Raw genomic sequence first — 27,731 nt, 5'->3', positions numbered from 1 at the left:
GTAAATACAGAAAAGCAAAACGACAGGTTCTCCAAATCCGTGCTTCGTATGCATGAGGCGCAAGGCCGCCTACTAGAGTCAAAATGTACGCAAAGTGGCATGGTGTCGCAGCCACGACATGTGGTTCGCTCGGCCTCAGCCTTGCCGCTTTTGGCACTACCATTAATACTTACAGCCCCCACCCCTCAGCCGCACCTCTAGCGCCGCTGCTCAGCAATGTACGCAAGAACATACTCTACATCTTGTGCGGTCGCGACCAGAGTCTCTTTCTCCTGCACGCTTTTCGGCGCGATGCGTGTTAGACCCCCAGCAGTACTCAAAGTCATCTGTGCCAAGTTAGCACAATGTATGCACCAAGTTTGTTTGTGAAACCCACCATGTCCCAACGATGATCACCAAGACCATCAACATCAGATTGTGGCCCCCTTGGTGCTGAAATCAGCCGTTCCAGCGAAGCATACTTCCCCTCTGTCAACTTCTTTCCTTGATGCGGCAGCCGCTTGTCAGTAGGCTTTGAACCAGGGCTCTCATGTCCTTGAGGAATCTGGTAGGTTTTTGATGATCCTGTTTTCTTCACATGGCTTCTTTTCACTATGGCGCTATCGTTGAAGGACTCAAAGTCAATTGGGAGCTGAACAGTCGAGGATCGAGCGAGCTCCGGGCTCTCAAGATGATTAGTTTGAGTAGTGACTACTAGCACATGGAAGACACGGTCTTGTAAAAGATCGCGACCAGCGATCTTTGGCATTTCGTGAAACATCTGGAAGACTGTATGTTGTTAGCAAAGCTCTTATGACCACATGCAGTAGACGGCACGTATGTTCAGTAGGCTGGCGATAAGGCCAGCAAGGCCTGTATGCCCTACTGTTAGATGTAACTTACTAGACATCTCTACATTATGTATTCTTTCCCCATGCTTTGATGCACGTAAAGCAGTGAGCAAGTCTTCTCGACCCCATGTCAGAAGCTCAACAGCATCGAAGACACTGGGCGTATAAACATATTCGTTGCGACTATGTTCTCGTGCAAGCAAGTGCGCCAATTCGGAAAACTTGACATGCGAATCACTGTGAGTCGATGTTCTGGCTAGCCATCGCTCCTGATTGATTGTAAGGATGCGTTTCTTGACTGAGATGGGAACTGGCAGCTCCTTGCTATCTCTAGTGGCGTTCAGTGGGGACATCATCACACTCCCAGTCTGGGGACTCCAGATTCCGCATTCTTTCGGATCTTTGTCAAAATCAACTTGCTCGATTTCAGTAAAGAGACTGTTGAAAAACTCAACTAAACTCGTCCTATGGTCTGACGCCGCATTTTCGTACAAGGGATGGTATGGTAGATCTAGTTTCTCCAAGCGTTTGAGACCCAAGTACCGTCGTACTGAGTGCGACACTGTGACGTTCGTAGCCACAGGCGCATGCCCGCTACGAGCGTCTACCGCGGAATCGTCTGGAGACGCCACTGGCGCGGATTGGGCGGGATTGGTAGACATTCCGAAGCGCTCCCTGCTGAAATTCTGGGCAGCGGAGCGGAGTCTTGGATATGCACAAGGCTGTACTGGGAAATCAAGGCGTTATGCTAGGCACAGTCGCCTTGCAGCGTTCAAGGCCGCGGACGCTTCGACACCGGTCTAGACCTCCGTGGTACGATGCGTCATGTGACACAAAGAGAGCAGGTACCAGAACTACCAATCACAATAAATCAGTGTGGCGTGTACGAATTCTTCCTATACATACATACAGATCTAGTAGTCAAGCCCTCGATTAGCGCGTTCCTAAACGGTTGGCAGCTGACGCGAATAGTAATAAAGGTGATATGGTGATTTCCGCTGGAATACCACAAAGCAAGAGGTATCTGCAAGGCTTACGACGTGCTCAGATGATTGAGCGGAGTATTGACAATAGGATTGAAGCTGTGACGCTTGAGCCAGGATGATGGCTAGCGTACAAAGGACATGGAGATGGCTGTGATTGGCTAGTTTTTAGTTGTGCGACGACCGACAGCATATCTCTTCGAAGGGAGTGGGTGCACATCGAATGTCAAAGACAAAAACGAGAGCATGATTTGGGCAATTCGATTCGAGAGGCGAGATGGCCATCACGATGGGGAAACGTGATTTAGGGAGTGTGGTGTGATTGTGGGTTTGCGGTCTAGATTACTCAACAGTGTGAGCTATGGCTTTGTTGTGCCACAACTGTGCCTGATAGTACACACTAGAAAAAGAAGTGAGGCTACTAATTCCAGTAGCTGTCCTTTCCCATTGGCTGTACATGGAGTGGTTTGAAGCACATGGGGTAAGTAGAGTAGGAAGCTGGAGAAGAGAAAACGAACAACTCAGGTCGCCTCTGTCTGATTGGTGGACTGTAATATGATAGCCTTGACCTGATGGAAAAGAATACAACATTGGGGTGCATAAGCTCGTCGCCGCTGTGTAAAGTAGACTAACCTCGAATGCCGGGTGCTGAGCAGGAGGCTGACACTCCGCGGAAGCCAGGGACACGGAGCCTGTACAGTAGACCCTCAGTGAAGCCGCATGAACGTTGCACGGCTACCAACGCGTGGACATTATGTATCTCCTTAGCTGCTGCTGGTTGAAACCCTGGTTCGGAAGGATTTTCGCGCCATACGATTAGCCAGCAATGAGTGTGCTCAAAGGCCGTCTATTCGCTGGGATTGTTCATCGGTATTGATTGACACAACGACATGACAATGCTCCACAAGCCTGCATGTATCCTGGTCCAGAAGCATCCATGCACAGGGCTTGAGCGCGGCCAGATCCCAATCAACATGGGAAATGTCCATCTTCAGCATCCTAGGCCTCATGCTAATGCTGCAATCAGCTGAGGAATTCCCCCCATCGGCCGTGGTAGGTCAATGGGCAAAGGAATTTGGCCATGGTTCTTCCGTATGCATGGCGCCGCGCCTTGGGCGGGAGCCAGTGCCAGCATCAGATGCACCCACACGCGACGCGATCCAGGATAGATATCATTTGATGCCTGGGGTTGAAAAGAGGGGCCAATGAGGGTCTTTTGCTGTGCCGAAGCTTCTGGTGTGAGTGGGGAGGGTGGGAAGGGAAGGGGGGGTGGGAGGGGAACATCATCTAGCGACCGAGTCGATGGCGCCTTGTCGATCGTTGCGACCACATGTGCTCGACATGAAAAAGGGTACCGACTAATGATACTGGTTCCCGACTACCTCTGGACCTGGACCCGGGACTTCACGTGACGCACAGACAGAATCCTGGTAATCGATCCACGATCGGCATGTCAAATCTCCCATGCAGGCTGACCTAGCAAACATGTGAAATCCACCCAATTTGCCATGCGATTCTCATGACCGAAACATGCGCAAATGCAGTCTCCATGCTCGCACCATAGGCTAAACTATCCATCAAGATCCACTCCTCCATCTGGGCTGGGTTCCCAGTGGCAAGCTAGTCGAGTGCATAAGCCAATCTATTGCCAGCCTTCATTTGTCACGCCATGTGGCACGCTTACCAAAGACCTTGTCTTCCAAGCACGGCTTATTACACCTACTTACATGGCTCTCTCAGCCAATCTGTCGCCTTGTGCCAACCACTCGGGTAAAACTGTCGATGTATGTACATGTACATTTGATATCTGTGTACATATGTACAACCTCCGCGCGATCCGCCAACTACACACAGAGCTAGCCGCGCCGCGGGTCCCTTTTCCGTCGTGGTATATTTCGTCACATTCAAAACTCCTGGGGGCGCTAGCATGTCCAAAATGACTACCTTGAGCCAACATCCCTCCACATGTGCCCATCCTCTCCTCTTCTAAACCGGCCCATTGGTCCAAAATCTTACCCTTTACACGCGAGATAAATCTTCCTTTTCCCCGTATGCTTACTGAGTGTCCAGAAAGCCAGCTTATTGCGTCAGGGGTATCTTCTTGTAATATCAAATAACATAAGTATGAAAACGTAAAGCGTCTCCGCTAATGGTTGCTTGGTCCGTGTGCCACGAGCCTAATAATTCCCAACTTGACCGACTACGCGAGCCGTTGCAAATCTTAGTCTAGCAGGCCATGCAGTGCCTACTGGTTGAGGCACTAAATAGCCCATAATGTGTGTCGTGTGTACCGTGGCGTGGTCGTCAAACTAACAATCAAGGCGATGCCGCGTTGACCGCCGCATCCTCATCCGCTACCCTTGCCGCCAACTCTCCTGCTCTTACTAGGACCGCTAGTGGACCCTGTGTGCGGTAGTCATGCGAGTGGTGAGGGTAATGCGGCGCCGCCATATGTGCCATGGGTCGGTCTAGTGGCGAAGGTGAAGGTCCTATGCTTGGGATTGGCTGGGGAAGCATACGCATTGTCTTGCTAGGATCGGCAGGTAGGGCCTGTTCAGGATAGCTTGGTGTGAGCACTCCTTGGCCACTGTGGCTACTTTCCGAGGACAAAGTCGTGTCCTCGTGACTGAGGCGTGGAAGACGAGTGGTGTCCCGCGGTGCCCGGCGAGAGGGAAAATCGGCTGGCGCTTGATAATGAGATGGATATGTATACGAGGGTGGTGGTGGCGTTGATGAAGATTGGTGGTTATTGTCCTGATTGAATGCAGACTGTTGATATGAATTTGAGTCGAACGGAACCCTAGTATCCCGTACGGAACTGGTTGCAGCTGGCTCAAAGATGCCGTCTCTTGCTATGACTGCGGAACGTGGAGAGGCGGAAATTGGCGAGAACTGTTCTCCTGACCGGGGAGAATTAAAACCAGAGAGTGAGCGATTGGTCGGCGATGTGGGTTTGGAGGTATATGGAGGACCTGCAGGAAGACGTGAAGGGCCAAGTGGTTGGCTGGAATCCGACTTTTGTTGCGCGAGCGTATTGCTATCTGGCTGTGTGAAACTTGATCTTCTGTTTACTGCTTGCTCATTTTGTTCATTGCTACCCGCCCGGGTTGAAGTGCTTGTCTCTGTATCCAGTTTTGAACGCTTGCCTTCTGCATATGTTAATACTCCATAGTCTTGAATGCAGCGCGAGTGCTATACCTTTTGTGGGAACTGAGTGCTTTGCTTTGAAATCTTCCAGATACTTCTGGTAAGCTTCATATTGCGGTGTTTTCTTGTATTCGGCCAATTCCGCGTAGTACTTTTCCTTGGCGCCATTGGCTTGTCGTTCACAGCCTTCGCGCTCTTCTGCGGGTAAGACTTGCCATTTCTCGCCAACCACCTTGGCAATCTCGGTGAAGGATAGATCTTGTCCCTTTAGGGACTCCCTCACCTCTGTAATTGGGTTAGCCATAGTCGCAGTGTGTTGGGGTGATACTCACGATTCGAGAAAATGACATAGGCAGACGGTGGGCGTTCCGGAGCATGCTCATCGGGCTGTATCAAGTTAGAAAAATGTATAGCTGGTTTGCATTGGAAAAGTTTCAAACAAACCTTTGGATGTCGTCGGTATTTCCGCTTGGCACCTGTTACACCAGATGAAGGGTTGCTTGACTCCGGTTGCTTGCTTTTGCTTTCAGGCCCTGAATCGTCACTTCGATACGAGCCTGCGGTGCTTCCCGCTCGGGGAAGATTAATAGGAAGTGGCTTCTCAGATGACTGTCCGCGCGATTCGGCAATGGCCCGTTGTAGTTTCTGTAAACAAAAATTAATGATACTACACATGAGAGAGCAATGCGCATGATGTATATACTTACCCGTCGATGACCAAGTTTTACGTTGAGGGAGCTCCTGCGCCGTTGTAAGCAAGGGTCCGTCGAGGGAGTAAGCAGGCAAAAGGGTAAACGCACAGGTCGGATTCGGTAATGTCGAGCACTGTCTCCCAGGAGTCAAAGCCTTCGGCCACGAACACTTGGTGGTACTGGGACAGACCCAATCGCGCCAGACGGTCTTTCAAGTCGCTCATGTAGGAAGGCGTGGGTGCGAACGCGTAAGTAAATGTAGTGTAGCGACCGACAGTGGAGAGACGTGGTGGTCAAAAAGGTTGGATAGGCCTGCAGGATTAGGCGACTAGTGGCAATGGTATTGAGGATCGAGCGTGATCGATAGAGGTCGAGTATGGCGAGACTAGTGTACAGGGATGAAAAAGGAAATGCCCGAGTGTTGCTTGAGCCAGCGTGATTGGTGCGGCGGCAAGGCGAATGCGGCGGATCGACTGGCAAGGAAAATCGAGGTTAGGGTCAAAGTGTTGCAGGGCGCAGAGGCGCAGAGAAGAGCAAGTAGTGAAGGAAGCAGCAGTCAACGACTATGGCGCATGCCTGAGCGGTGGAGCGCGACGTTAGTTTGGGGTAGGTGGGTCCCGGACCGATGCAGTCGAATTCTGTAATTATGTTGTGATGGCGGCAGGTCGAGTCTCGGCTACCGTCAAGGAGGGGAGCGGACGCAGCCTAGTATAGGCACGGCCAGAACAGCGGCCGACGAGAGTCAGTAAACGGCCGGGGCTCATTTGGCGTGTCCAGAGCCTTGCTTGGATGCGACGCGAACCAGAGACGCAGAGGACCCGGGTTGCGGTGAGCGTGGGCAGCTCCGGGTGAGAGCGGTCCAAGGCCCAATTGAGTGGGACAAGGCTAGCAGACCAGGCCGGGCGCAATCATGGAGGGCAATTGTGATGGGACGGGGGGTGAAGTCAACAGGGTTACAGGTGCGGCGGGTGACTGTGGCTGGGTGCTGGCGTGGTTGGTGGTGGTTGTGGTGGTGGTGGTAGTGTAGAAGGATGGTGATGATGAAGAGGGCGAGAGTGGAGACGGGAGACGATGGTGTGGGCGAGATGGAGGAGGAGGTATTAGTGATGACGATGATGGGGTTGTTGGTGGTGGTAGTAGTAGTGTAGTAGTGGCAGCGGCAGCAATATTAGCAGCAGCAGCAGCAGACGACATGGGAGAGGTAGGAGGGCAGGAAAATGGAGCGGGAAGAAGTGTGCAGCCCGGGCAGCGATAGGGTCGTCAGACGGTCGAGATCAGAGCAAGCGATCGGCGGGCTCGACAACAGGCCCGGACAGGGGATGCAGTGCAAGAGGCAGCGAGCGCGTTCTGTCGCCCTCTGTCCGTTTCTGCGAGCAGCGAGGGCACGCCAGGGCAGCGAGAGCAGCCGTGGGCAAGGGCGGCGCACGCGCCAGGCTGGCAGTCGGAAAGCTCGCTGGTTGCGGGATATCTGGAGCGCCTATGACGTGGGATGGGAGGCTGCAGCGCGTATAGCTGACGGTGCAAAGGGTACAAAACATGGCAGGCCAGAACCATTGTCCATCAACGAAGCGCCGATACATTGGAATAGGCCCGGTTTGCGGGAGCCCGGCACCATCGCATCCATCAACGCTGGCCCCCCCTCCCTAGGCGACCCCGTCATCCACTCTGCACGCCCTCCCTGGCCGCCCACGAGGCTGCTGACTGCACCCAGGAAGCATGCAATCGCTGCTTCAACTAATAACTCTATCCACGCTGCACTGCCGGGGGGGGGGGTGCGAGTGACGTCGGGCTGATACATGTCCGTGTATGGCCAGCCTGGGGCGCCTCTCATCTTTGGACCTAGTAGACTGTGTACTTACTTATGCATCGGCACCACCCACCAGCCGCAGTCGCTTGCACCCCCGGCCGCCGCCGCCGTCGCCGCTGATTTGCCAGCCGTCGGCAAGCAGCACTGGCGATGGCATGGCTCTGGCGAGCTCATCTTGCGACAACATGGCCTGCCTGCCCGTTCCCCCCCAGCTAAGCCACCACAGGCACCACAGGACTAAGTAGATCTGCGATGCGACGCAGCCCTGGGCGCTGGATGGGGACGCTGGTCGCGGGGGGAAGGGGTGGGTGGGCAGACACGAGCAGATGCAGCGAGCCTAGGCCGGGCTGCATCGGCGATGGCAGACGGTAGACATATCTATCTCGACTTTCCTCAGGCCACTGTCTTTCTGGCCATGATGCGACTCGATATGTAGGCGATGGCGCTGCCTGGACCGTTGCAGCTAGTTGTCGTGACGATCAACGCGCCAGGCCAGGGGCGGAGAGGAGCTCTCGGCATCCTGCTCCGCCCAGCGACTATCCACCGTCGCCGGCCAGCCGTACCATTGGACACTGCTCGCCGGCAATGCCACCCTCACGCCCAAGGCGGAGCGGAACGCTTCTCTCACTTGGCTGGATCCGTCCTAAGCTGGCGCTCAAACGTCGCCTAGTACATGCGCCCAAGTGGGAGGCCTTGACAAGCTGCAGTCCTTGCACAATGCTTGTATCGAGTGGGTGGACAGGGTGCATGTGCCCTTGAGTTGTGCATCACGGAGCAGAAACTGGGCTAGAGTGAGCGTGTGGTGTCATGTTGGACCCTGACCGATGTCATCGGCCTCGCCTTGGATCTACTCCACCCTCGACATCGCAATCACAATCGCAGCCACTCGCCCTTGCCTCCGCCCGCCGTTGAGCGGTGCGGTACTTGTCGCCGCCGCTGCCGGTGCCTTGCAGACTCAACAACGACGACGACGCGTTGCTGTTTCACTCGTCTCACCTTTTTCAACAGTCACGTGTCCCACACAAAGATAATTGCTGATTCATGAACCATACACGCATACACATGTATCCCATACATCCATACATACATCTATGCACGCTACCAAACCCAAGAGCCACGTGAACCGAAACGGCCAAAATGCACTACTCTCTGCGCAGCCTCCCATGGGCTACCTGAGATGCTGGCGGCACATGGCTCCGGACCAGTCGCACCAACCGGCCTGGTTAGCCGTCAACGGCAGGCGCCATGGCGAGTACAACACACTGATCGAAGACACCGCGATGAAGCCGTTTACCATCATGTGAGCCCCAAACCCGGCCATCATCGCATTTTGCGGCGCTTGTCCATGCTGCTGTTGCCTGTGGCCCTACTCCTCTAGCACCGTTTGGCCATCTCCTCCGGGAACCATCTATCATAGTTAGCATGGGACATCCTGGTCACGCTTGTTTCGTACCATGCAGATGTTGTTGCCGTTGAGCAGGATCTTGGGTAGCTGCACATTTCCCTCAGCCGGGTCACTGGCAGTCCAAATTAGCACACGACCATCATGTCTAGACACCTCGACCAAGCCACGCACATCTCTGTCACGTTCTCCAGCACCATGTCTATGCCATGTTAGAAATGCGCAAACAAGTCATCGGTCGCCTACTCACTGACGTAGTCGTCGAATCCAACCAGTTTGCCCGTGAATTCTGCTTCTTGTCAGTCTCTTCACTCTCATCTCTGGCATCCAAGCACACCTTTTCCGCCATTCATGATGACCCAGATCTGCGAACCAACGCACTTGTCGATGAGTTCTGCAGCAGTCAGCGCCCGACATGTAGTTCTTGTGAAATATCCTCACCCAGCGGCAATAGATTCTCGAGCGACATGATGGCGTAGTCCGGTGTAGGTTGGTTGTGTGTTGTGGTGGTGACTGGGTGGGATATCTTGGCAGAGAGGGCCATCTTCAAGACAGGCGGCGCGCTAGCCAACCAACATTCGCGAACAGGGTCCTGTCGCTCTAGCAAGGCAACAGACATGTTTTCTCAGCCACTGCTGCCGAATCAGCCTATCGAACACATACACACAACATTGGTGCCTAGCTAGAGCACTACCATGGAGTGCCATGCTCTTCAGACGACGCGCCTCTCTGCTGAGCGCGTCACACATCTCTCGGTCTGTTTGCGATGAAGTCACACCGAACATTCCACGAGCAGTAGACCGTCATCACATACAGAGGTGCGGACAAGACTTTATTTGCCATGTAGCACAGTACTAAAAGAGAAAAGAGACAGCGGTTCGCGACTCCCAAGACTATTGCACATGGCAGGAGCCATGCACGCCACCCCACCACGCCCAGCGCCCGCGCCTTCTTCTCCCACCACTTGCCAATGGAAGCGGGGACGACCATTCACCGCAAGCAGCACGCGCATTCGAGATATGCACCACAACTCTGGCCCAACCACGCATCCTTCTCCTCCTCTCAAACAACCTACTACGAGCAATGCAGCGACCACAACTGAAAACAAGCCCTCTCCGCTACAAGCATTCTCTACGCCATCTGTGAGACCTTCCCCCGCAGCAGACTCATACAAACCATTGACCTCTTTCTAGCGAGTAGGGTTATGGGACCCTTCATACGGGTTACGCTTTGCGACCACATCACAAGCAGAGACACGGCAGTCCGCTCCCGTTCCTCCAAGCACGGAACCTTTACCCCAACCCGAAGCCAGGTCACCAGAGTCGCCCCGTACTCAAGATGATTCAACACATAGTGGTAGTGGCTTGGAGCAAGATACACAGTCCAGTACAGAAGATGGTGCCTGTCCAGCGGGAAGCGATTCGTCATATCGCGTTGAGTCCACAGAAGAACTAGATTCCACAGACACATACGAAGTTTCTTCGCAAGCCGAGTCCGAGCCCGATGTCAGCGAAGAAGAGGAGTTCGATGCCGATGAGGACCTTGCCTACCAGATCCCAGAAGACACGTTACGTGCCGCAATGCTCGCTTCGCCCAAAACACGTGCAAGTTACTGGAGTGCAAAGCTGTACCAAAGCCCCGACGGCGAGTCGCTTTCAATTCATTATTGTAAATCTTTTGATGTTGCTGAGAGAGTTGCTCAGTACTTTTTGAAAGAGAAGGTTGTAGGCTTCGACATCGAGTGGAAACCTTATGGAAATCCGCATGCGATCAAACAAAACGCCTCATTAATCCAACTTGCATGCGAGGATAGGATCGCGTTGTTTCATATTTCGCTGTTTTCTGGGTACAAGGTCGAACAGCTCATGCCGCCTAGTCTGAAAGCCGTCTTGGAGTCACCAGATGTCATTAAAGTAGGAGTGGCTATCAAGGGCGATTTCAAACGTGTGGAAAAGTACCTTGGAGTTCAGCCTCAGGGCGTCTTTGAGCTGAGTCGCTTACACAACCTCGTTGAATGGTATAAGGTTGATCCTAGCAAAGTCTCAAATAGACTAGTCAGTCTTGCTACCCAGGTGCTTCAACACCTGCAGTTGCCATTGTACAAAGGCGAGCAACTAGAAGACGATGAAGACACGACGTCCAGTGTCCGGGAAAGCGACTGGAGCCTCCCACTGAATTTGCAACAAATACACTACGCAGCTGCTGACGCGTACGCTGGATTCCGGCTTTACCACATATTGGAGCGGAAACGGACTCGGTTGACACCAACACCTCCGCCGGTAATGCTTTGCGACTACGACAATAAGCCTGCCCCCCGTGCTAAAAAGCCACGTAAGAAAGCTGGATCAACTGCCAAGGTCAAGGAAGCTAGTGACAGCGACTCGAACCTATCAATCGATCTTGCGGAAGAGGAACAAGATAGCGATGAAAACACCCAAGGCTATGAAACGGCGCCAGAAGAACTTATGGATAGTCATGAACTCGAAGATCCTACACCTACAACAACTTCAGCTGTTCGTCCACTCAAAAAAGACAAAAAACTTGCAACCAGCCAGGCAGAGAACACAAAACTAGATGAAGATAGTAATCTGGAGTCTGAGAATGAGACTTCTTCTTCGTTCAGGCGTGTAGGACGGGTCAATATCTCGTCGTTGAATACGGCTGATGTGGGCTACCCGGTATTACCACAACTATCGCAGGAGGACACTGAAGCATCTCAGTCTAGCGAAGTTTCAGCTGACGCCGATGATGAATATGCGGATGCAGAACTCGAAGAAGCGCTTGGACACATGACGCTCGACGATGCCGGCAACTTGAGAGAGGACGTGGAGGTTGTCACTCCTGAGCAGGCTGGTTCATCATATGGCTTAGCGACTGTGTGGGCGCAGAATTTTGCCCAGTCAACTATTCCGCTGCCCGAATCGCCAGCGCCCCCTCGCATCCATGCGACAGTTTCCCACCTCCGTGCCTATCATCTATGGCATCACCAGAAAATGTCAGTGGATGAGATTGCGCCATTGTTGCGGAATCCGCCACTCTCGCACAGCACCGTCAGCAACTACATCCTGCAGGCAGTAACGCTGGAGAAACTTGATTACAAACAGGACCTGCTTAAGAAGTTGATACTGGAGATGCCTTCAGGTATGAGGAAGGGGCGGTGGAAGGAGTTGGCGAAGAAGGTCGGGGCATTGGGTTAGGTGGGCCTGGTTTCTATTGTACTGTGCATCTACATACACATAGTCCGTCCAGATGTTGCGACGATTGCCAAAATAACTGTTGACCATGCACTCCTCTTTCGGTATTGTGTGTTGGCGGCTTGCCAGCTGTACGCCCAAGTGACATGCTGTACAGTAAGCGCAAAGGCATAATTGACACGTTTCGAGGCATCGTAACTTTGGCCTCGATTCAGGTACCGCAGCCGTAAGCTCAGGGTCCAGGCGCCTGGCCAATGTCAGTCGAGTACCAGTCCCACACCCCCGCATGCTGGCCGCGAAACTGCGGTGAGGATCGCCCATCCCTGCAAGAAACCCCTCCAAATTGTATCGCAATCCTCGCTGCACTCCTCAGCATAATACCGACTTTTTTCGCCTCTTGTTGGTTACTTTGATCAAAAGACCTGGTCTTGACCCATCTCACTGCACAGAATACTGCCGCTACATAGCAATCATGGTAACTGCAGCCGCTGTATACCCCCCGCTTGACCAGCGCCCGGTCAAGAACACAGTCCTACTCTTCGATGTTGACGACACGCTCACAAAGCCCCGTCAAGTGCGCTCACCCTCGAATGACATCTCCTCTACAAATAGCTAACATGGTTGCAGCTGGTGAGCCCTGAGATGCTTCAATTGCTCTCGGAACTCCGACACAAAGTTGCCATTGGCTTCGTTGGTGGCTCCAACCTGGCCAAGCAGCAGGAGCAACTTGGAGGAGCAGTCGATGTCACATCGCTGTTCGACTTTTGCTTTGCTGAGAACGGGCTGACCGCCATCCGAATGGGTGAGACTTTGGCCAGCCAGAGCTTCATTGCCTGGATTGGTGAGGACAAGTATAAGGCGCTGACCAAGTGGTATGTCGAAGCCCGTGATTTTGCAAAGCATCGCTGACCCCAAACCACAGGATTCTTCACTACATCGCCGATCTCGATATCCCCATCAAGCGTGGTACCTTTATCGAATTCCGCAACGGCATGATTAACGTTTCCCCCATCGGCCGTAACGCCTCGACTGAAGAGCGAAACGAGTACCAAAAGTACGACCTCGAGCACAAGATCAGGGAGACCATGGTTGCAAAGCTCAAGGAAGCTTTCCCTGACTACGGCCTTACCTACTCTATCGGCGGCCAAATCTCGTTTGACGTTTTCCCTACTGGCTGGGACAAGACATACTGCCTGCGACACATTGAGGCGGAGAAGGACATCTCGGGAATTGTCTACGACAAGATTCACTTCTTCGGTGACAAGGCATACGAGGGTGGAAACGACTGGGAGATCTACAGCGATAAGCGGACCATCGGACACAAGGTCAAGAACCCAGACGATACCTACGCACAGCTACAGGAGCTGCTGAAAAGCTTCCAGTAGGCGTAGTTGCTTATGAGAAATGATGATTTATCCGACCGTACTGTGGTCGACGAGTATGTTTGCTTGCATCACATATCCGAGGAAGCACAGACGATGTGACAAGTTAAGAAAAAGACATGACCCGAAAACATCTGATTAATAACTCGCTATATCAACCAGGGTCGCTCTGAATCATGCTCTTGAGGAGCTCTTCACGACCTCTTGTCTGCATGAAGACTCATTTCCAAGATGCGTAATTATCGTACTCGGCTCGGTTGACTAACAAATCCTCCCCCGTCAATACCAAGAGCTGAACAAGGCGCTGCATGTATGCACCTACTAATGACTTTACAAACTCCACCTACTTACAAAGCAACACTAAGCACCTGGTTCTTGTTCCTTTTGCAGCCATACCACTTACCCGATAAACCCCAGGTTCACGAACCGACCCCATCAACCTACACACGTACCCTCTCGGTCCCCACGTTCTCAATCAACCCGAAACAAGATACCTGCCTATTTCTACCACCCACCACCCCTGCCCATTGGCCCGCCCAATCCCCAACATGTTCAACTCCCCCCATGTCCTCTATTTACTAGTCAGATCCTCCGCAATGTTGGGCAAAAAAAGGTGCCCGCCTTGCTGGGATGCTTGTATGCGCCGAGTAATCGATAATAAAATTGCAAATGCACGTACGTAGTACCTGCAGATCTTGGTTTCTTTACCGCTCCCTCCCCCCTCCTCTACGGTTAACCCAGCCAATAGCATGCTCAGGTGAGACAGGTGTTGTGTAATGGCGCCAAGAAACTAGGTACGGTTTGTGCAAGAAAAGGATGTGGAGAGGTTCGCCTTAACCCTCCGGGTAAAAACGTACATATATGCAAGGTCGTTAAGTCGGCTGTTGTTCTTACCTTGGTATGGACGCAGGGCACTGTTCTCTTCTCGTATTCAATTGGGGGAAAGCAGGGAGGTGGCAAGAGGGACGGTGTGGTTGATTGTATCCGTATATGAAGTCGGGCCTACACTACAAAGGTGGCTAAGTCGAAGCCCCAGAGCAGGCCCTTCTTGAAAGCCCTTTCCTGTCGTCTTTGTTTTGCTTGGAGCTTTCTTTTGCTACTCAATCTTTTGCTCCAATCATGAGGTTTCGTGCGGCCCCTTACTTGCTCTTGCCTCCGCTCGTGCTCGCGTATCCTTCTTCGGGTCCGGCTTGTGCGTCTCCGCAGACGGAAGCAGCAGACTCGTCGAATACGTATGATTACATTGTCACGGGTTCTGGGCCAGGAGGCGGAACGATTGCTACGAACCTTGCGCGCGCGGGACACTCTGTGCTCTTGATCGAAGCGGGTTCGGATGCTTCGCTTGATATTCGGACTCAGATTCTTGCGCTGAACAGCTTTGGCAACACAGATGTCACGTGGCATTTCTTTGTCAAACATGGTGATGACGAGGAGAGGCTGAAGCGGTACAATCTGCTGGTTTGGAGACTGGCAAATGGAGAATGTGAGTGGTTTTTGCCTTTGAGAGATGCTTTGGGTGAAAATGTGCTGATATCAAAAAAGACTGGGTTGGACGAGACCCAACCGTTGAGGGCCATGTCGGTGCTGAGAGACTTGGTATCTTCTATCCTCGCGGTGCGACGCTTGGTGGAAGTGCTATTGTAAACGCGGCAGCAACCTTCTTGCCAAGTGAGAGTGACTGGGATATCTTTGACCAAGGAACCGAAGAAGACCTCTGGAGGTCAGTTTCCTTCCAATTGCAAGCATTGTGTATGTGTACTAACTGTGTTAGTGGTGGCCTGATGCGCAAGTACTTTGAGAAGATCGAGCATAACAACTACCTTGAACCTGGCACCCCAGGCCACGGATTCACGGGCTGGCTTCAGACAAACATTGCCGACCGTGCAGCTCAGCAAATGGCTCCGCTTCGTCTCAAAATTTACGAAGCAGCTTTAAAGCTCATTGGCAGAGAACCAGAAAAGGTACTGGACTACATCACCAGCGATGGCAATTATCTTGACCCAGACCGCGATCAAACTGAGGGATTGTGGGCTTTGCCTTTCCATGTCGGACCGACATGGAGGCGCTTCAGCCCGCGTGATATCATTCTCCAGATGCGAAATGAGACAACTGCGAACGGCACGCAAAAGTATCCGCTTAATCTGCAGCTCGAATCCTTGGTCACCAAGGTGCTGTTCGATACCTGCGGTGGCAATGGCACAAAGCCACAGGCGGTGGGTGTCGAGTACCTCCAAGGCAAATCCGTATACAAAGCGGATCCACGACGAACTGCCAACACTACAGAAGGTGTCCTCAAGAAAGCTTTTGCTCGCAAAGAAGTCATTGTTTCAGGTGGTGCATTCAACTCGCCCCAAATCCTTCAACTTTCTGGTATCGGTCCTAAAGCCCTTCTCGAGAAGTACGGTATCCCAGTGGTCTCTGATCTGCCCGGCGTAGGCCGCAACCTCCAGGATAATTACGAGATACCAATGTATGGCGAGTCGCCAATTACCCTCACGGCCCCTCCTGACCCTAATGCACCAAGCTGCACATTTGGCGCACCTGGAGATCCATGTGTTGACCTTTGGTACAAGGGCGAGGGACCATATGCGCGCGGTGGCGTCAACTCCAACGCCTTCCTGCTCAAGACACCGCACGCCGTCGAGGGTGAGCGCGACATGTTCATGTTTGGCTTCCCTGGCAGCGTCTTCGGTGGTTTCGCACCTGATACAAACCAGAATCAGACGGGTGTGCCTCCGACAACCTTTTCTTGGTCTACGGTTAAGATACACCCACAAAACACCGCAGGATACATTCAGATCCAGTCTGCTGATCCCACAGAGCCCCCAGAGGTCAATCTGAACTACTTCGCTACCGGCGCAGAGACAGACATGGGCGCCATTCTGGATACACTGGCATTCGTACGCAAGGCTTACATGACAACTGAGGGACCCGTTGGTCCTGTCACTCCCGTGTCCCCCCCTTGCCCTCCATCTGATATACTTGAGACTGGGTACTGTAAGGATCAGGAGATTGACAAGCAGTGGATAGAGGACCAAGTATTCGGCCACCACCCAACGAGCACCAACAAGGTGGGCCCAGACTCTGACCCATTGGCTGTGCTAGACTCCCGCTTGAGAGTCAAGGGCGTAGAAGGCCTGCGTGTTGTCGATGCAAGTGCTTTCCCAAGATGTCCCGGCGCATTCCCAGCAGTCTCTACGTTCCTGCTGAGTTCGAGGGCAACGGATCTGGTCTTGGAGGACGCTGCCAAGCGCTAGGTCTTGAGTGGTTGATATACGAAAGAAATAATCCATGCCATATTGTATTTGCATACTCTCATGGTAGAAATTAACGATATGCTCTATAATTCCCCTGTCCCAGTCAATTCAAAGTGAAGTTTATCCAAATTGATATTGCCAGCATCGTGCACAAGTTGGAAATCGTTTTTTTCTGAGAGAATGCCGTACCACTGCCAACTGTATCCTCGGAGAATAGTACTAAAAAGGCTGTGATGCTTAGCAAAAAAAAATGAGCAAGAGAAAGAATGCAAGTAAGGTTGAGATTGAGAACAATATGCATAAACCTAGGCCTCGTACTAGCGTCCCTTACCCCACCAACGACCGCCCGCCCGTTCCCCGACGCGCCAAAAATTATTCTGTCGCAATCCTCGCCCGCAAACTGCGCGCATTCAACAAGGACTCCTCTCAACCCATAACTACCACCTATACTATACTACACGCTCTACCGGTATACACTCTCCCAAGAAAAACTTATCGCAAACTCCGGCTCTCCTCACTCCAACAATCGAACGTATACGCACAACGCAAAACATGAAGCTCCTAACCCTCAACTTCCTCACCTGCGCCATCAAAGCCTGCAAAACGAACCCCGCATCTTTCCCCCTGCACCCACGCGACGCCGAGCTCGAAATCGTCGAAGCAGACGTAAACCTAGCGTTTCTGAAAAACATTCTCCCCCGCATTCTATGGAATGAATTGAGGGTGATATGCAGTGAGGTAAGTAAGACGGCAATCTTTCCCAACATAACATACATCGAAGGACCCCCCACCCCCCAAAAAAAAGAGAGAGAGAAAAACAAAACTTGTAGTGTGAATAACATGCTGATACTTGTCTTCCAATATTTATAGCTTGGTCTCCCTGAACTCCCACCTACAGCACCCACACCCGCCGACCTCGTCGAACCTTCGTCGTCTTCCGCATCCGCACTAGACACCACCGATGCGACACCAGCCGCCGATGCACAAGAGGAGCAGGAAGAAGAACCGAGCCAGACGGCAAAGGATCTACACAGAATACTGCTCGAGACATGTATAAAAGAAGGGAAGCTGGTCTGTGGAGCGTGCCAACACGAGTACGCGGTGAAAGAAGGTGTCGCGAATTTCTTGTTGCCAGGACATTTGGTATGAAAAAGAGATAAATAAAAGAAGAAGAAATATGAAAGAAAGGGAAGGAAAAAAAAAGACAGATTCTAGGGAGACGAGCGAAAAAAAATGTATAGGGCAGAGGCAATTATACGGTGCTACGAGAAGGCTGGGAGGGGAAGGAACTTTGGAAAACATGGGGGCTACCAAGTACTTTTTCCATGCGCCCACAGTAAAGGAAAAAGATGTAGAGTTTTGCGACTTTCCATAGCAGATGTGGAAGGGGGAGGGGGAAGAAGTGGTTCGAGGAGAACGGGAACAATTGCGACTTTGATACCCCTTTCATTTAAAGCACAAACACGTAGTAGACGAAGGCGTCGCATTACAAAAGAGAGAGAGAGAGAGAGCTGAAGAGACTCGCGACCATTCGGGCCCAGCTTTAAAGCTATAACTTTTTCTCTCCTTTAGCCAAAAAATTGGTATCTAAAACATGCGCCCAAAACACCGGTTGCTGTCACCATTTCTTTTTCTTTTTATTTTGCAATTGCAGAGGGAGAGTCACACCCAGTCTCTCCCTCCTTCAAGATCCAATTGCACGGTTAATCTGTACCCGCTTGTCCTCACCACCGGATACAATACCCACGTGGCGGTCCCAGCACACGCCGAAGACCTTTGCGCCCTCGCCATGGCTCTTGATATTCTCACCATCCCGCGATTGCCTGTAAATGGTATATACGCTTTCGCCCGTCAAACCCTCTCCGATCTGGCCACCCGCACTAACGTTCCTAAGATCCCATATCTGGACCGTACCATCGTGAGACGCAGACACAAGGTTGTGTTCGGACGACGGATCCGTGTCGAGGGATACAACAGCGTTCTTGTGACCTCGTAGCGTCATGACGCTGATCTGGGTAGCCGATGCACGGGGGTCGACGAGAGTGATGTGGCGTGCCGAGGTACCGGTTGCCAGGAGGTTTCGGGAAGGAATGGCGCACAAGGAGAGGAGCGAGTGGCCCGTTGTTCGAGTGTCAACACATGTAGTGGTAGGCAAATCCCATGTCTTGAGCGTGTGGTCGTGTGAAGCAGAGTATGCGACTGTGGCGTCGTCTGGCTTGAAGATTACGCTCGAGACAGGCGAACTGTGGCCGGTGAATGTTGCCAATGCGCCGCGGGCAGGAACCGTACGATCTGGCTTCGAGAGTTTTTGTCGCTTGTTGGAAGCGACTGTTGAGTTCGGAAGCAGATTCGATGGTGCGACTGGATTTTCCTTTGCGTTGCTCGAGAAAAGCGAAACTGTCGTGTCTGAAGATGCGGACAGGATCCGGTTTGAAGGTGCGTGGACTGCAACGTCTTCTACGCCCCAGCGGTGGTTGAAGAGTTCCAAGGCGGTCGTGATGGTTCGCGCATCGTCGTCGTATTTGTACACACGAACAGTGTTGTCCAAGCCAGCGGCCACCATCTTCTTTTCAGACAACCACTTTGCCGTCTTCAAGCTGGTAATCCGACCTCCATTGTTGGGCGCCTCGGACGTCGCCAAAACGTCACCTGATGTGTTCCATACTCTCAGAAGCCCGTCGTAACTTGCGCTCAATATCCTCTCTTGTCCACTCTGTACTCCCGATAGGACATCCACTGCAGAAACCCAATCGTCATGTTCGAAACTCGTCACGTTTAGTGGTGGCACCAGTGCCCTAGTGTATTCTACATCGAGTGTCGCTTCGGCATTGATACCGTTCTTGGTGAGAAACTGGTCGATGGTTGTGCGGAGGAATTCGCCATTGATAAGTATGTCGAACGGAATGCGGTTGTCATCCCCGCGATGTAGGAGCTCGTTTACAAGAGTCGAAAGCTTGTGGCGCGTTAAGGCTACAGGCGCATGCTGTTAGTACAGTGTATGAAATTGGGCAATTGAGGCTTGCGCAGTGTGTTGCGGCCATACTCTAATGGTAAGAAATTGCGACATGCTACGGCACAAGAGTGCGCAGTTTATCATATGTCCCGCGATGGTACTTACATGTTTGTACAAGCAAAGTACTAGGCTCCTCTGAAATTTGCAGGCTAGAATCGCGCGTAGTGAGGCGAATCTGCACCTTGGTCTCTGCGGCTTCGGTATCCATGGCGTCGTTATGTGGTCGTTTGCTTGTCGAAAAGTGGTGTGCAAGTGACGACGGATTCTGTGAGCTTTGGAAATTTTGGGATCTCGAACTTTTTCCCAAGGAGGTTAGCGCAAAAACATCAGCCAGTCGGCGTTCGCGAACCTCCGGCAATCTGAGATGTTGCTCACTGGACTTGTTCATTAATAATTTGTGGATTGTGGATGAATGGTCAGAATACCGAGTAATGATATCATTCCATAGAGATTGGTTTCAATATTAACATGACGGTGCGTAAATACTTGATGTTTTGGTGCTACTGGCTTCTCTTCATTGCACGTTGGTCCTCCTGATCTCAGCAATTGCTCGCCTCCGATGATCACTTGGTGCGAACAACGCCTCAATCAAGCCTATTACCTCCTCAGCTTCCATTTCTAGCTTCAGTTCTCCGTCTGTCCAAAAGTACTTGATGTCTGCGAGGCTACTGTCCAGAATTTCGCTGAGATATTGGAACTTGAACCAATTAGGTGTATAGACGCCAGCCATGTCTCTGACTTCTCCATTGTCGTCCTCTGTCTGGAAGTGCTGTGCGAGTGTAGAAAGCGAAACACAGTACCCATGTAGTTTTCGAGACTCGTCTTCGGCAATATCTGCTTTGTCCTCTACATCATTAATAAACTTTGTAAGGGCCGCCGATACTAATGAGCCAAGAGACTGAAGCAAAGCGCTCTTAGAAAGGACGTTTTGCCATTGGCGCTTCACGTCTCCTATCCTGTCGATGGTTGTAGCAATAGCATCGTCACATACTGTGGCGAAAGGAACGTTGGTGCAATCCTGAAAGCCTTGGGCATCCTCCAAGTGATCCCTTATGATTTGTCGTTGCGATTCCATCTCACGTCCATAAGCTCGTTTGCCGAATCCATCAATGGTCTTGATGTCAGCCTCCAGCAATGGTTTTAAGCGTTTCAAGGGCTGCAGATGTTGCGGTAACGTAGATGATGCGTCCTTCTCGGCTTGTTCTTGTAAGAAGAGCCGCAGGCGATCTGATAGCCGCTGACAATCGTTGTAGATGAGCATGTTACTCGCAATGTCCTTCGAGTAATGCATGGCAGCAGTGGCTCGGTACATTGCAAGTAGTAGACTTGGTATTGCGTATAGGCCTCCACTTGCAGGTGAAATGGCTGATTTGACAAGATCTGCCGAATTGAGAGCGTCTACGTCTCTGAGAACCTGCAAAATGATATCCATGATTGCGTCAGGAATTGCTGTCACGGTGTATGTCTCTCGCAGTGTGACCTTTTGGTCCGCAGGTGCCTTTTGCTGGGCTAGTTTCTTTTTCGAATTCGGTGATTCTGGTGCTTTGACTGTGGGGTTCGTCGTGGCAGTTGGTTTAGTGTCGGTTTCGTCATCCCAATCCGCACCCCAATCCTCGGCATCTTCAACATCGGAGGGTTTCTCCTTGGGCACTTCTTCCTTGGGCACCTCATCTGGTATGTCAACTTCCTCACCCCATGCACTCATGTCCTCTTCTTCTACCGACACCGTTTGCTCCTTAGTCGCCTCATCCTCACCCTCACCATCCCAATCTGCTGCCCAATCGTCTTCTTGGTCATCGCCAGCGTGTAAGGCATCTCCCTTGGATACGATCTGTGTCTCAACCCTCTCCACGGTCTTTTTCTCTAGTACCTTCTTTGGAATCATGGCTTGGACTTGGGCGATGGCGGCTTCTTTTTGCCTGGCCAGCCAGAGTTCGGGGGACTTGTCGACCCATTCTGTCAGACGGCTCTGACCAGACCATCCCAGCTCATCCAGAAATTCCACAAGTCCCAAGACATAAGAGAGCGACTCTTGAAATTGAGGTATGCCCTCTGTTGAAAGCGGTATGGCAGGCAAAAGATGATTTGATATCAGCCGGGACGCGATGACTGGAACGATCTTGTGTGACAGTGGGATAACGATAGAAGGTGGTAACCGTGTGTTTAGATACTCTGCAATGGTCTGAATGTCTCCTATTGTGGCCTTGATGCTTCCATCATTGACTGAACCTGCGCGTTTTATATCGTCCCCGTGAACCTCGAATGCGGATACGACGCGGTCGGCGCCCATGGCAAGACGGGGAAAAATTATGGTTTTATCGAGGTCGCGACTCAAGCGGACGATTAGGTTGTCAAGGAGGCCAAGTTTTACGAGGGCTTCGACGGTTGTATTGATGTCAACTTTGGCTTCTTGTTCGATCGATTGGTGCAGCGAAATCTTATGGCTGGTGCTGTCAACTGATATCAGTCCGTTCCAAGAGTCTATAACAGTCTCTACTAGGGCCTTCTTCAGTTGCTCCTGCTTGTTTCTGAGCACGCCCACTACTCTTGTCGTCGTGAAGGGACCGAGTCTCTTGAAGGCGCCGTCTGCATCTTCCAGGGTGCTGATGGCGTGTAGAACGTGACCATTTACCGCCGCATTCTGAGCCGAGTCTAGCAAAGAAGATATGTCTCGCAGTTGCTCCACCGTCTGTACCAGGCTCTCGTTGTATGCAATCTCGGTGTGCAACAGGCTGACCTTGCTTGCGGCATCCTGCACACGTGCTGTGTTCTCTCTGCCTGCTTCTGCTAGCTGTACAATTTCCTTGGCCGTATCCTGGGAGCGTTTGATATCGTGCTGGAGCTTGCGTGCCTGGGTAATCCAACCGTCGACGTCAGGCGCAGCCTCTCGTGAGAGTTGACGGACTTGGTTCTAGGGCAAAGAGTCAATGCCGGAATCAAAGAAGAAGTAACATGCTGTCGCATACTTTGGTGTCTTCGCGGGCCTTGGTAACTACTTCTAGCAGTTTTGGGAGCGCAGTGGATGGCACTGTAGCAGATGCCACATGTTCGTCCTGGGAGAACGCTCCATACTGTGCCGATTGAAGGAGCGCATCGCCTAGCTGCTCGTCTGACACTTGCGGAGGCATTTGCGGCTAGCAGGCGATTGTCATGCTCGGTATTGAAAGAGACGTGAGGCGTGTCATGCTATGGAACACTTGCAGCTGCACGGACATGCGGCCGACGTCAACCCTGGTGTCGCTGCCCCGCCACACGTACCCCGCCACCGCTACTAAGACTGTGTGGCCTATTCTTCGTACGTATAAGCCGCCAACACGTGCACCTAAACATTGTCGCAGCAGGCAACTGACTCCATACCCTGCCTTCTTGGTCTTTTTCTGACAGGCTGCCTCTTTGACCGCTGACAACAATCCTGGTACATTAGAGCCTCGCTGTCACGCTTTTTCTGCACTATTTCACACTGGCTCTGCTGGTGTGGCATCCTTTTGCCTTTATTCCATCTCACCTACCCGTAAGTTCCCTTCACAATGTCGTGCGCAGATCGGCAACAAAGTAGTCTATGGACACGAACCCGGGGCTCTACTGCATCTTGAACACACTCTCTGTGCACACTAAACACTCTATCTATGATTATCCTACACAACCATATATGAGTGCCAGTAGCCTATGTTGATTAGGGCATTGCATTAGCTGTTCACACGGTCGACTAACACAACAATAGCAGTGCCAATTTGGGCAAGGCGGTTTGTGCTAGTGATCTATCCACCAAGCAATCCTACTCCGACCACTTTACTGAATTGACCCTCCAGTCTTTCAACTTCGCCACCATGGGGTCTGTAGCACAGGAGACTCATTTCAAGAAGATACAGCAATTCAAGGCAAACTATGCTGATGCAACATTCACTCAGTATGAATCGCAACGCACGGGGCTGCGCGTAGTCGTGGTCGATCGAAAAGGTCCAAAGGTTTACGGAAACTTCGCGGTAGCCACAGAGATCCATGATGATTCCGGCGCACGTGAGTATATTAAATCAACTTCTCCACACATATCCTGATTCGATACAGCACATACCCTGGAACATCTTTGCTTTATGGGCTCACGAAAGTATCCCTTCAAGGGCGTGCTGGACAAGATTGCTACCCGTTCATACTCGGATACCAATGCGTGGACGGATGTCTCAGAGACAGTTTACACTCTCTCCACTGCGGGCTGGGAAGGTTTTGCGCAACTGCTGCCAATTTACCTTGACCATCTCATTGTTCCTACACTGACTGACGCTGGCTGTTACACTGAGGTTCACCACATTGATGGAAAGGGAGAAGATGCGGGGTAAGTTTCCTTGACAAATCAAGCACAAAATTACTAAAACATCGTAAGTGTTGTCTACTCTGAGATGCAAGGGCGACAGAACTTGCAGGGTGACCTCATGGACCTTCAAATGCGTCGCCTCCTGTACCCTGAAGGGGACGGTTTCCGAATGGAGACTGGTGGCTTGATGGAGAATCTTAGGGTCTCAACCGCAGAACGGATACGCCAATTCCATCAAGACATGTACCAACCCAAGAACTTGCGTGTCATCATCATAGGAGAGGTTGACCACCCAAACCTTTTGCAAGTTCTTGATACTTTCGAAGATGATATCATCGACCACGTGCCGGCTTACGATGCCCCATTCAAGCGCCCATGGGTGGAATCGCCGCGTACTCCTCCACTCAGCAAAACCATTGTTGACACGGTAGAATTCCCGGAAGAGGATGAGTCCACAGGAGAGATTCAGATCGCGTTCCTGGGCCCAGAGACTACTGACGATCTGGGAGAAACAGCTATCAACACCCTTCTGAACTACCTTGCTGGCTCATCTGTGTCTGTCCTTGTCAACACGCTTGTCGAGAAGGAGCATCTAGCTAGCATGGTTTACTTCTGGTGCAAAGGCCACTATGATATGATCATCTGGTGGACTATCTCATCAGTGGAGACCGGTAAGCTCGCCGACGTCGAGAAGCGCTTCTTTGAAGTTCTCAAGGAACATGCTTCCAAACCACTTGATATGAACTATCTGAAAGACTGCCTTCACCGCTTCAAAAGGCAAACACGGTACATGTCGGAGATTGGCCTGGATGAATACAAAGACCCGATTATCAAAGACCACGTCTTCGGCGACCGAGAAGGCACTCATCTTGAAGATGCAATGGCTACTCTCGATGTTTTTGATATACTAGACATGTGGACAGAAGAGGAGTGGCGAGCCTATCTGAACAAGTGGATGGTGAATGCTCACCATGTCTCCATCCTTGGCAAGCCCTCAAAAGCTCTGTCCGACAAGATCAAGGCCGACGAGATTGCTCGTGTTAAAGCACAGCAGGAAAAGCTAGGCGAAGAGGGTCTGAAGAAATTGACACAAAAGCTCAAGGAGGCACAGGAAGAAAACGACAGGCCTATTCCAGAAGAGATAATTGCAGGCGTAAAGGTTCCAAGCACCGAGTCCATTCACTTCTTCCAAACCACCACAGCACGGTCTGGATTGGCAAAGAAGCTCGGTGTCTCAGATAATCCAATCCAGAAGATTGTGGACAAGGACGAGAACGGTATTCCTCTGTTCATCCACTTTGAGCACATACCGACGTCTTTTGTACACTTTGGTTTGGCACTGGGTACTGCCAGCCTACCGACTGAACTGAAGCCTCTTCTTGGAGTCTACCTTACCAACTTCTTCGCCACTCCCATCATGAAGGACGGGAAGCGCATAGAATTCGAAGAAGTCATCACCAAGCTGGAGCAGGATACCATTGAGTACTCGATGGATCGTGGTACAGACATTGGAAGCTCCGAGATGATCTACATTCCTTTCGTCGCGGAAGCCGATAAATTCGAGACAGTCGTACTATGGCTGAGGTCCATGTTGGTGGACTCCATCTTCGACACTGAGCGTGTCATCTCTGCCGTGAAGAAGATGCTGGCTGATGTGCCTGAAGAGAAGCGTGACGGCAATGCCATGAGCTTTGCAGTCGACCGCATGATTCACTACGATGCAGCATCAGCTGTCCGCGCAACTGGTACACTCGTCAAGGGACTATATCTCAAGCGTATTCTGAAGCTCCTAAAAACGGAACCACAACAGGTTCTCGATAAACTCGAAGCTCTGCGCAAGCACCTACTGACTTTCTCCAACATGCGCATTCTGGTAACCGCAAACGTCGAGACGCTACCAAACCCAGTCTCAACATTCAAGCACCTCACCGACGCATTCCAGCCAGGACCAGAACCCACCATCAACCCAATCGACGATAGGAACGCCCTCCTCTCAGATGTCGGACGCAACCCAGGCGGCACCCACTACATCATCCCCATGCCCATTGACTCGTCCTTTGCCGTTTTGACATCCAAGGGTCCCCAGGGCTACACGAACCCCCAACTTCCTCCCTTGATGGTCGCCCTTGCATACCTCGACGCAGTCGAAGGCCCCATGTGGCAATCCATCCGCGGCACGGGTCTCGCCTACGGCAGCAACTTCTTCCGCGACCCAGAGACAGGCCTACTCAAGTTCCGCATCTCCAAGTCGCCAAACGTGTTCGCCGCGTACAACAAGGCAAAGACGGTAGTCAAAGAGTACGGTGATGGCACGCAGAAGCTGAATCAGCTCGAGCTTGAAGGTGCCATTTCGAGCATCGTTCGCGACTTTGTCGATGAACGGGCGACGATTGTGGATGCGGCGCGTAGCTCGTTTATTGATCTCGTGACGAGAGGCGTGGGCAAGGACTGGCAGGAGTGGGCACTGCGCGAGGTGCGCAAGGTGACAGAGTGTGATGTGCAGAAGATTCTGCAAGAAGTCGTGGCCAAGGTGTTTGAGCCTCAGAAGACGGATTTGGTGGTGACGTGTGGTGGCATCATGACCGATGTGAGTAAAACTCTCTTTTTTTTCCCCTTCGTTTCATTCCACAAAGAACATGTGTCTAACTTTTTTGCTTTCTACATCAGGGTCTGAAGAAGGATTTCGAAGATGCGGGATTCAAGATTCAGCTCAAGCAGCTTACCGACTTCCAAGATGCGTATGGTCTGGAGGGTGATGAGGACGAGGATGACGATGACGAAGACGAAGACAAAGACGGTTCTGGAAGCGAAGATGGAGACAGCGAGAGTGGATCGGAAATGGAAGAGTAGAGCTTTTATGACATATTATGCTAGCTAGACTTGAACTTAGATCATGGCTATACCAAACCATATCGCTCTCGCAAAAAAAAAAAACACTTTCCTATAAAAGATACAGAGAAGAAAGAAAAAAAAACACCCCGGGTCAATAGATGGTTAAGCAAATCCTTTTTTCATTCAGAGCCAAAATGCATCATGAGTCTTTTGATTGATATTTATACACTTGTGCGACGAAGGTATTGGCGCAGCAAAAACAACAAAAGCAAAAAAAAAAACGAACCCCCCACGATATTTGCCCCTCGAAAAGCTGAAAAAAGGAAATATTAGAAAGAGGGAGAGAGAGTAGAAAAAAAAAAGACGGACCCCTTTCGCACGTTCCACAAAAAAAACGCAACTCAAAAAAAGAAAAAGATAGGCCGTGTGTAGGGTCGACATCTTTCTCTTTATCTCTTTCTCTCTCTCAAAAAAAGAGGTAAGGGGAGAACCTTTTTTTTTAAAAAAAAAAAAAAAAAAGAGGAGGGAAAAAAAATCATCTTCTCGTAAATACATACAAGGAAGTGTTTGAGGCGGGAGGGTGACAAAAGAGGAGTGAAAAAAAAAGAAGAGACGCCAGCAATGCTCCATTCGGCTTGGAATGGTAGAAGTTGCCCCAACCCCCCAAATTCCCGTACGCCAGACCCTAGAATCCCTCGTCGCGTTTCGAAGGAGGTTTTTGAGAACAAAAAAAAACTCTTTGGTTTTGGATTCGGTGGAGATCGACAAGCAAAAAAAGATTGGGGGAATCACATAAAGAAGAAGAGAAAAACGACAAGGGAGGGGGAAGACAGACACAAGCGTCAAAGCAAGAAAAAAAGAGACTGACGCCTGTTCAGCAAGC

The 27,731-nt window shown here is 51.5% G+C and overlaps 8 protein-coding genes across 8 annotated transcripts; 4 read left to right on the top strand and 4 right to left on the bottom strand.

Annotated features, from left to right (window-relative positions):
• Window positions 1-197: 197 nt before the first annotated feature.
• COCVIDRAFT_104953 (hypothetical protein) lies at window positions 198-1,492 on the bottom strand (the record flags this gene model as incomplete). Its single annotated transcript, XM_014698984.1, has 3 exons — window positions 198-326; window positions 377-768; window positions 883-1,492. 3 exons carry the CDS (start codon window positions 1,490-1,492, stop codon window positions 198-200), a joined length of 1,131 nt encoding a protein of 376 aa, XP_014554470.1.
• Window positions 1,493-4,129: 2,637 nt separating this feature from the next.
• Window positions 4,130-5,876, bottom strand: COCVIDRAFT_17843 (hypothetical protein; the record flags this gene model as incomplete). The annotated part of the gene is made up of 6 exons (XM_014698942.1): window positions 4,130-4,959; window positions 5,012-5,245; window positions 5,293-5,347; window positions 5,405-5,605; window positions 5,668-5,701; window positions 5,761-5,876. The coding sequence occupies 6 exons, from the start codon at window positions 5,874-5,876 to the stop codon at window positions 4,130-4,132; spliced, it is 1,470 nt and encodes a 489-aa protein (XP_014554428.1).
• Window positions 5,877-8,825: 2,949 nt separating this feature from the next.
• On the bottom strand, window positions 8,826-9,330 carry COCVIDRAFT_39673 (hypothetical protein; the record flags this gene model as incomplete). Its single annotated transcript, XM_014698983.1, has 6 exons — window positions 8,826-8,867; window positions 8,913-8,976; window positions 9,036-9,063; window positions 9,112-9,150; window positions 9,199-9,255; window positions 9,303-9,330. The coding sequence occupies 6 exons, from the start codon at window positions 9,328-9,330 to the stop codon at window positions 8,826-8,828; spliced, it is 258 nt and encodes an 85-aa protein (XP_014554469.1).
• A 3,197-nt stretch (window positions 9,331-12,527) lies between these two features.
• Window positions 12,528-13,440, top strand: COCVIDRAFT_28507 (hypothetical protein; the record flags this gene model as incomplete). Its single annotated transcript, XM_014698982.1, has 3 exons — window positions 12,528-12,629; window positions 12,683-12,927; window positions 12,978-13,440. 3 exons carry the CDS (start codon window positions 12,528-12,530, stop codon window positions 13,438-13,440), a joined length of 810 nt encoding a protein of 269 aa, XP_014554468.1.
• A 1,116-nt stretch (window positions 13,441-14,556) lies between these two features.
• COCVIDRAFT_104929 (hypothetical protein) lies at window positions 14,557-16,694 on the top strand (the record flags this gene model as incomplete). Its single annotated transcript, XM_014698981.1, has 3 exons — window positions 14,557-14,920; window positions 14,980-15,157; window positions 15,209-16,694. The coding sequence occupies 3 exons, from the start codon at window positions 14,557-14,559 to the stop codon at window positions 16,692-16,694; spliced, it is 2,028 nt and encodes a 675-aa protein (XP_014554467.1).
• Window positions 16,695-17,246: 552 nt separating this feature from the next.
• On the top strand, window positions 17,247-17,843 carry COCVIDRAFT_104988 (hypothetical protein; the record flags this gene model as incomplete). Its single annotated transcript, XM_014698980.1, has 2 exons — window positions 17,247-17,432; window positions 17,565-17,843. The coding sequence occupies 2 exons, from the start codon at window positions 17,247-17,249 to the stop codon at window positions 17,841-17,843; spliced, it is 465 nt and encodes a 154-aa protein (XP_014554466.1).
• Window positions 17,844-18,378: 535 nt separating this feature from the next.
• COCVIDRAFT_104937 (hypothetical protein) lies at window positions 18,379-22,835 on the bottom strand (the record flags this gene model as incomplete). The annotated part of the gene is made up of 3 exons (XM_014698979.1): window positions 18,379-19,677; window positions 20,231-22,618; window positions 22,674-22,835. 3 exons carry the CDS (start codon window positions 22,833-22,835, stop codon window positions 18,379-18,381), a joined length of 3,849 nt encoding a protein of 1,282 aa, XP_014554465.1.
• A 699-nt stretch (window positions 22,836-23,534) lies between these two features.
• COCVIDRAFT_17837 (hypothetical protein) lies at window positions 23,535-26,866 on the top strand (the record flags this gene model as incomplete). Its single annotated transcript, XM_014698941.1, has 4 exons — window positions 23,535-23,724; window positions 23,773-24,037; window positions 24,086-26,603; window positions 26,684-26,866. The coding sequence occupies 4 exons, from the start codon at window positions 23,535-23,537 to the stop codon at window positions 26,864-26,866; spliced, it is 3,156 nt and encodes a 1,051-aa protein (XP_014554427.1).
• Between the last annotated feature and the right edge of the window lie 865 nt (window positions 26,867-27,731).

The sequence above is a fragment of the Bipolaris victoriae genome (assembly GCF_000527765.1).
Source record: "Bipolaris victoriae FI3 unplaced genomic scaffold scaffold_69, whole genome shotgun sequence".
Lineage (NCBI taxonomy): Eukaryota > Fungi > Ascomycota > Dothideomycetes > Pleosporales > Pleosporaceae > Bipolaris > Bipolaris victoriae.
Note: the sequence above shows the minus strand (reverse complement) of the source record. Positions and strands in the feature narration are given on the sequence as shown.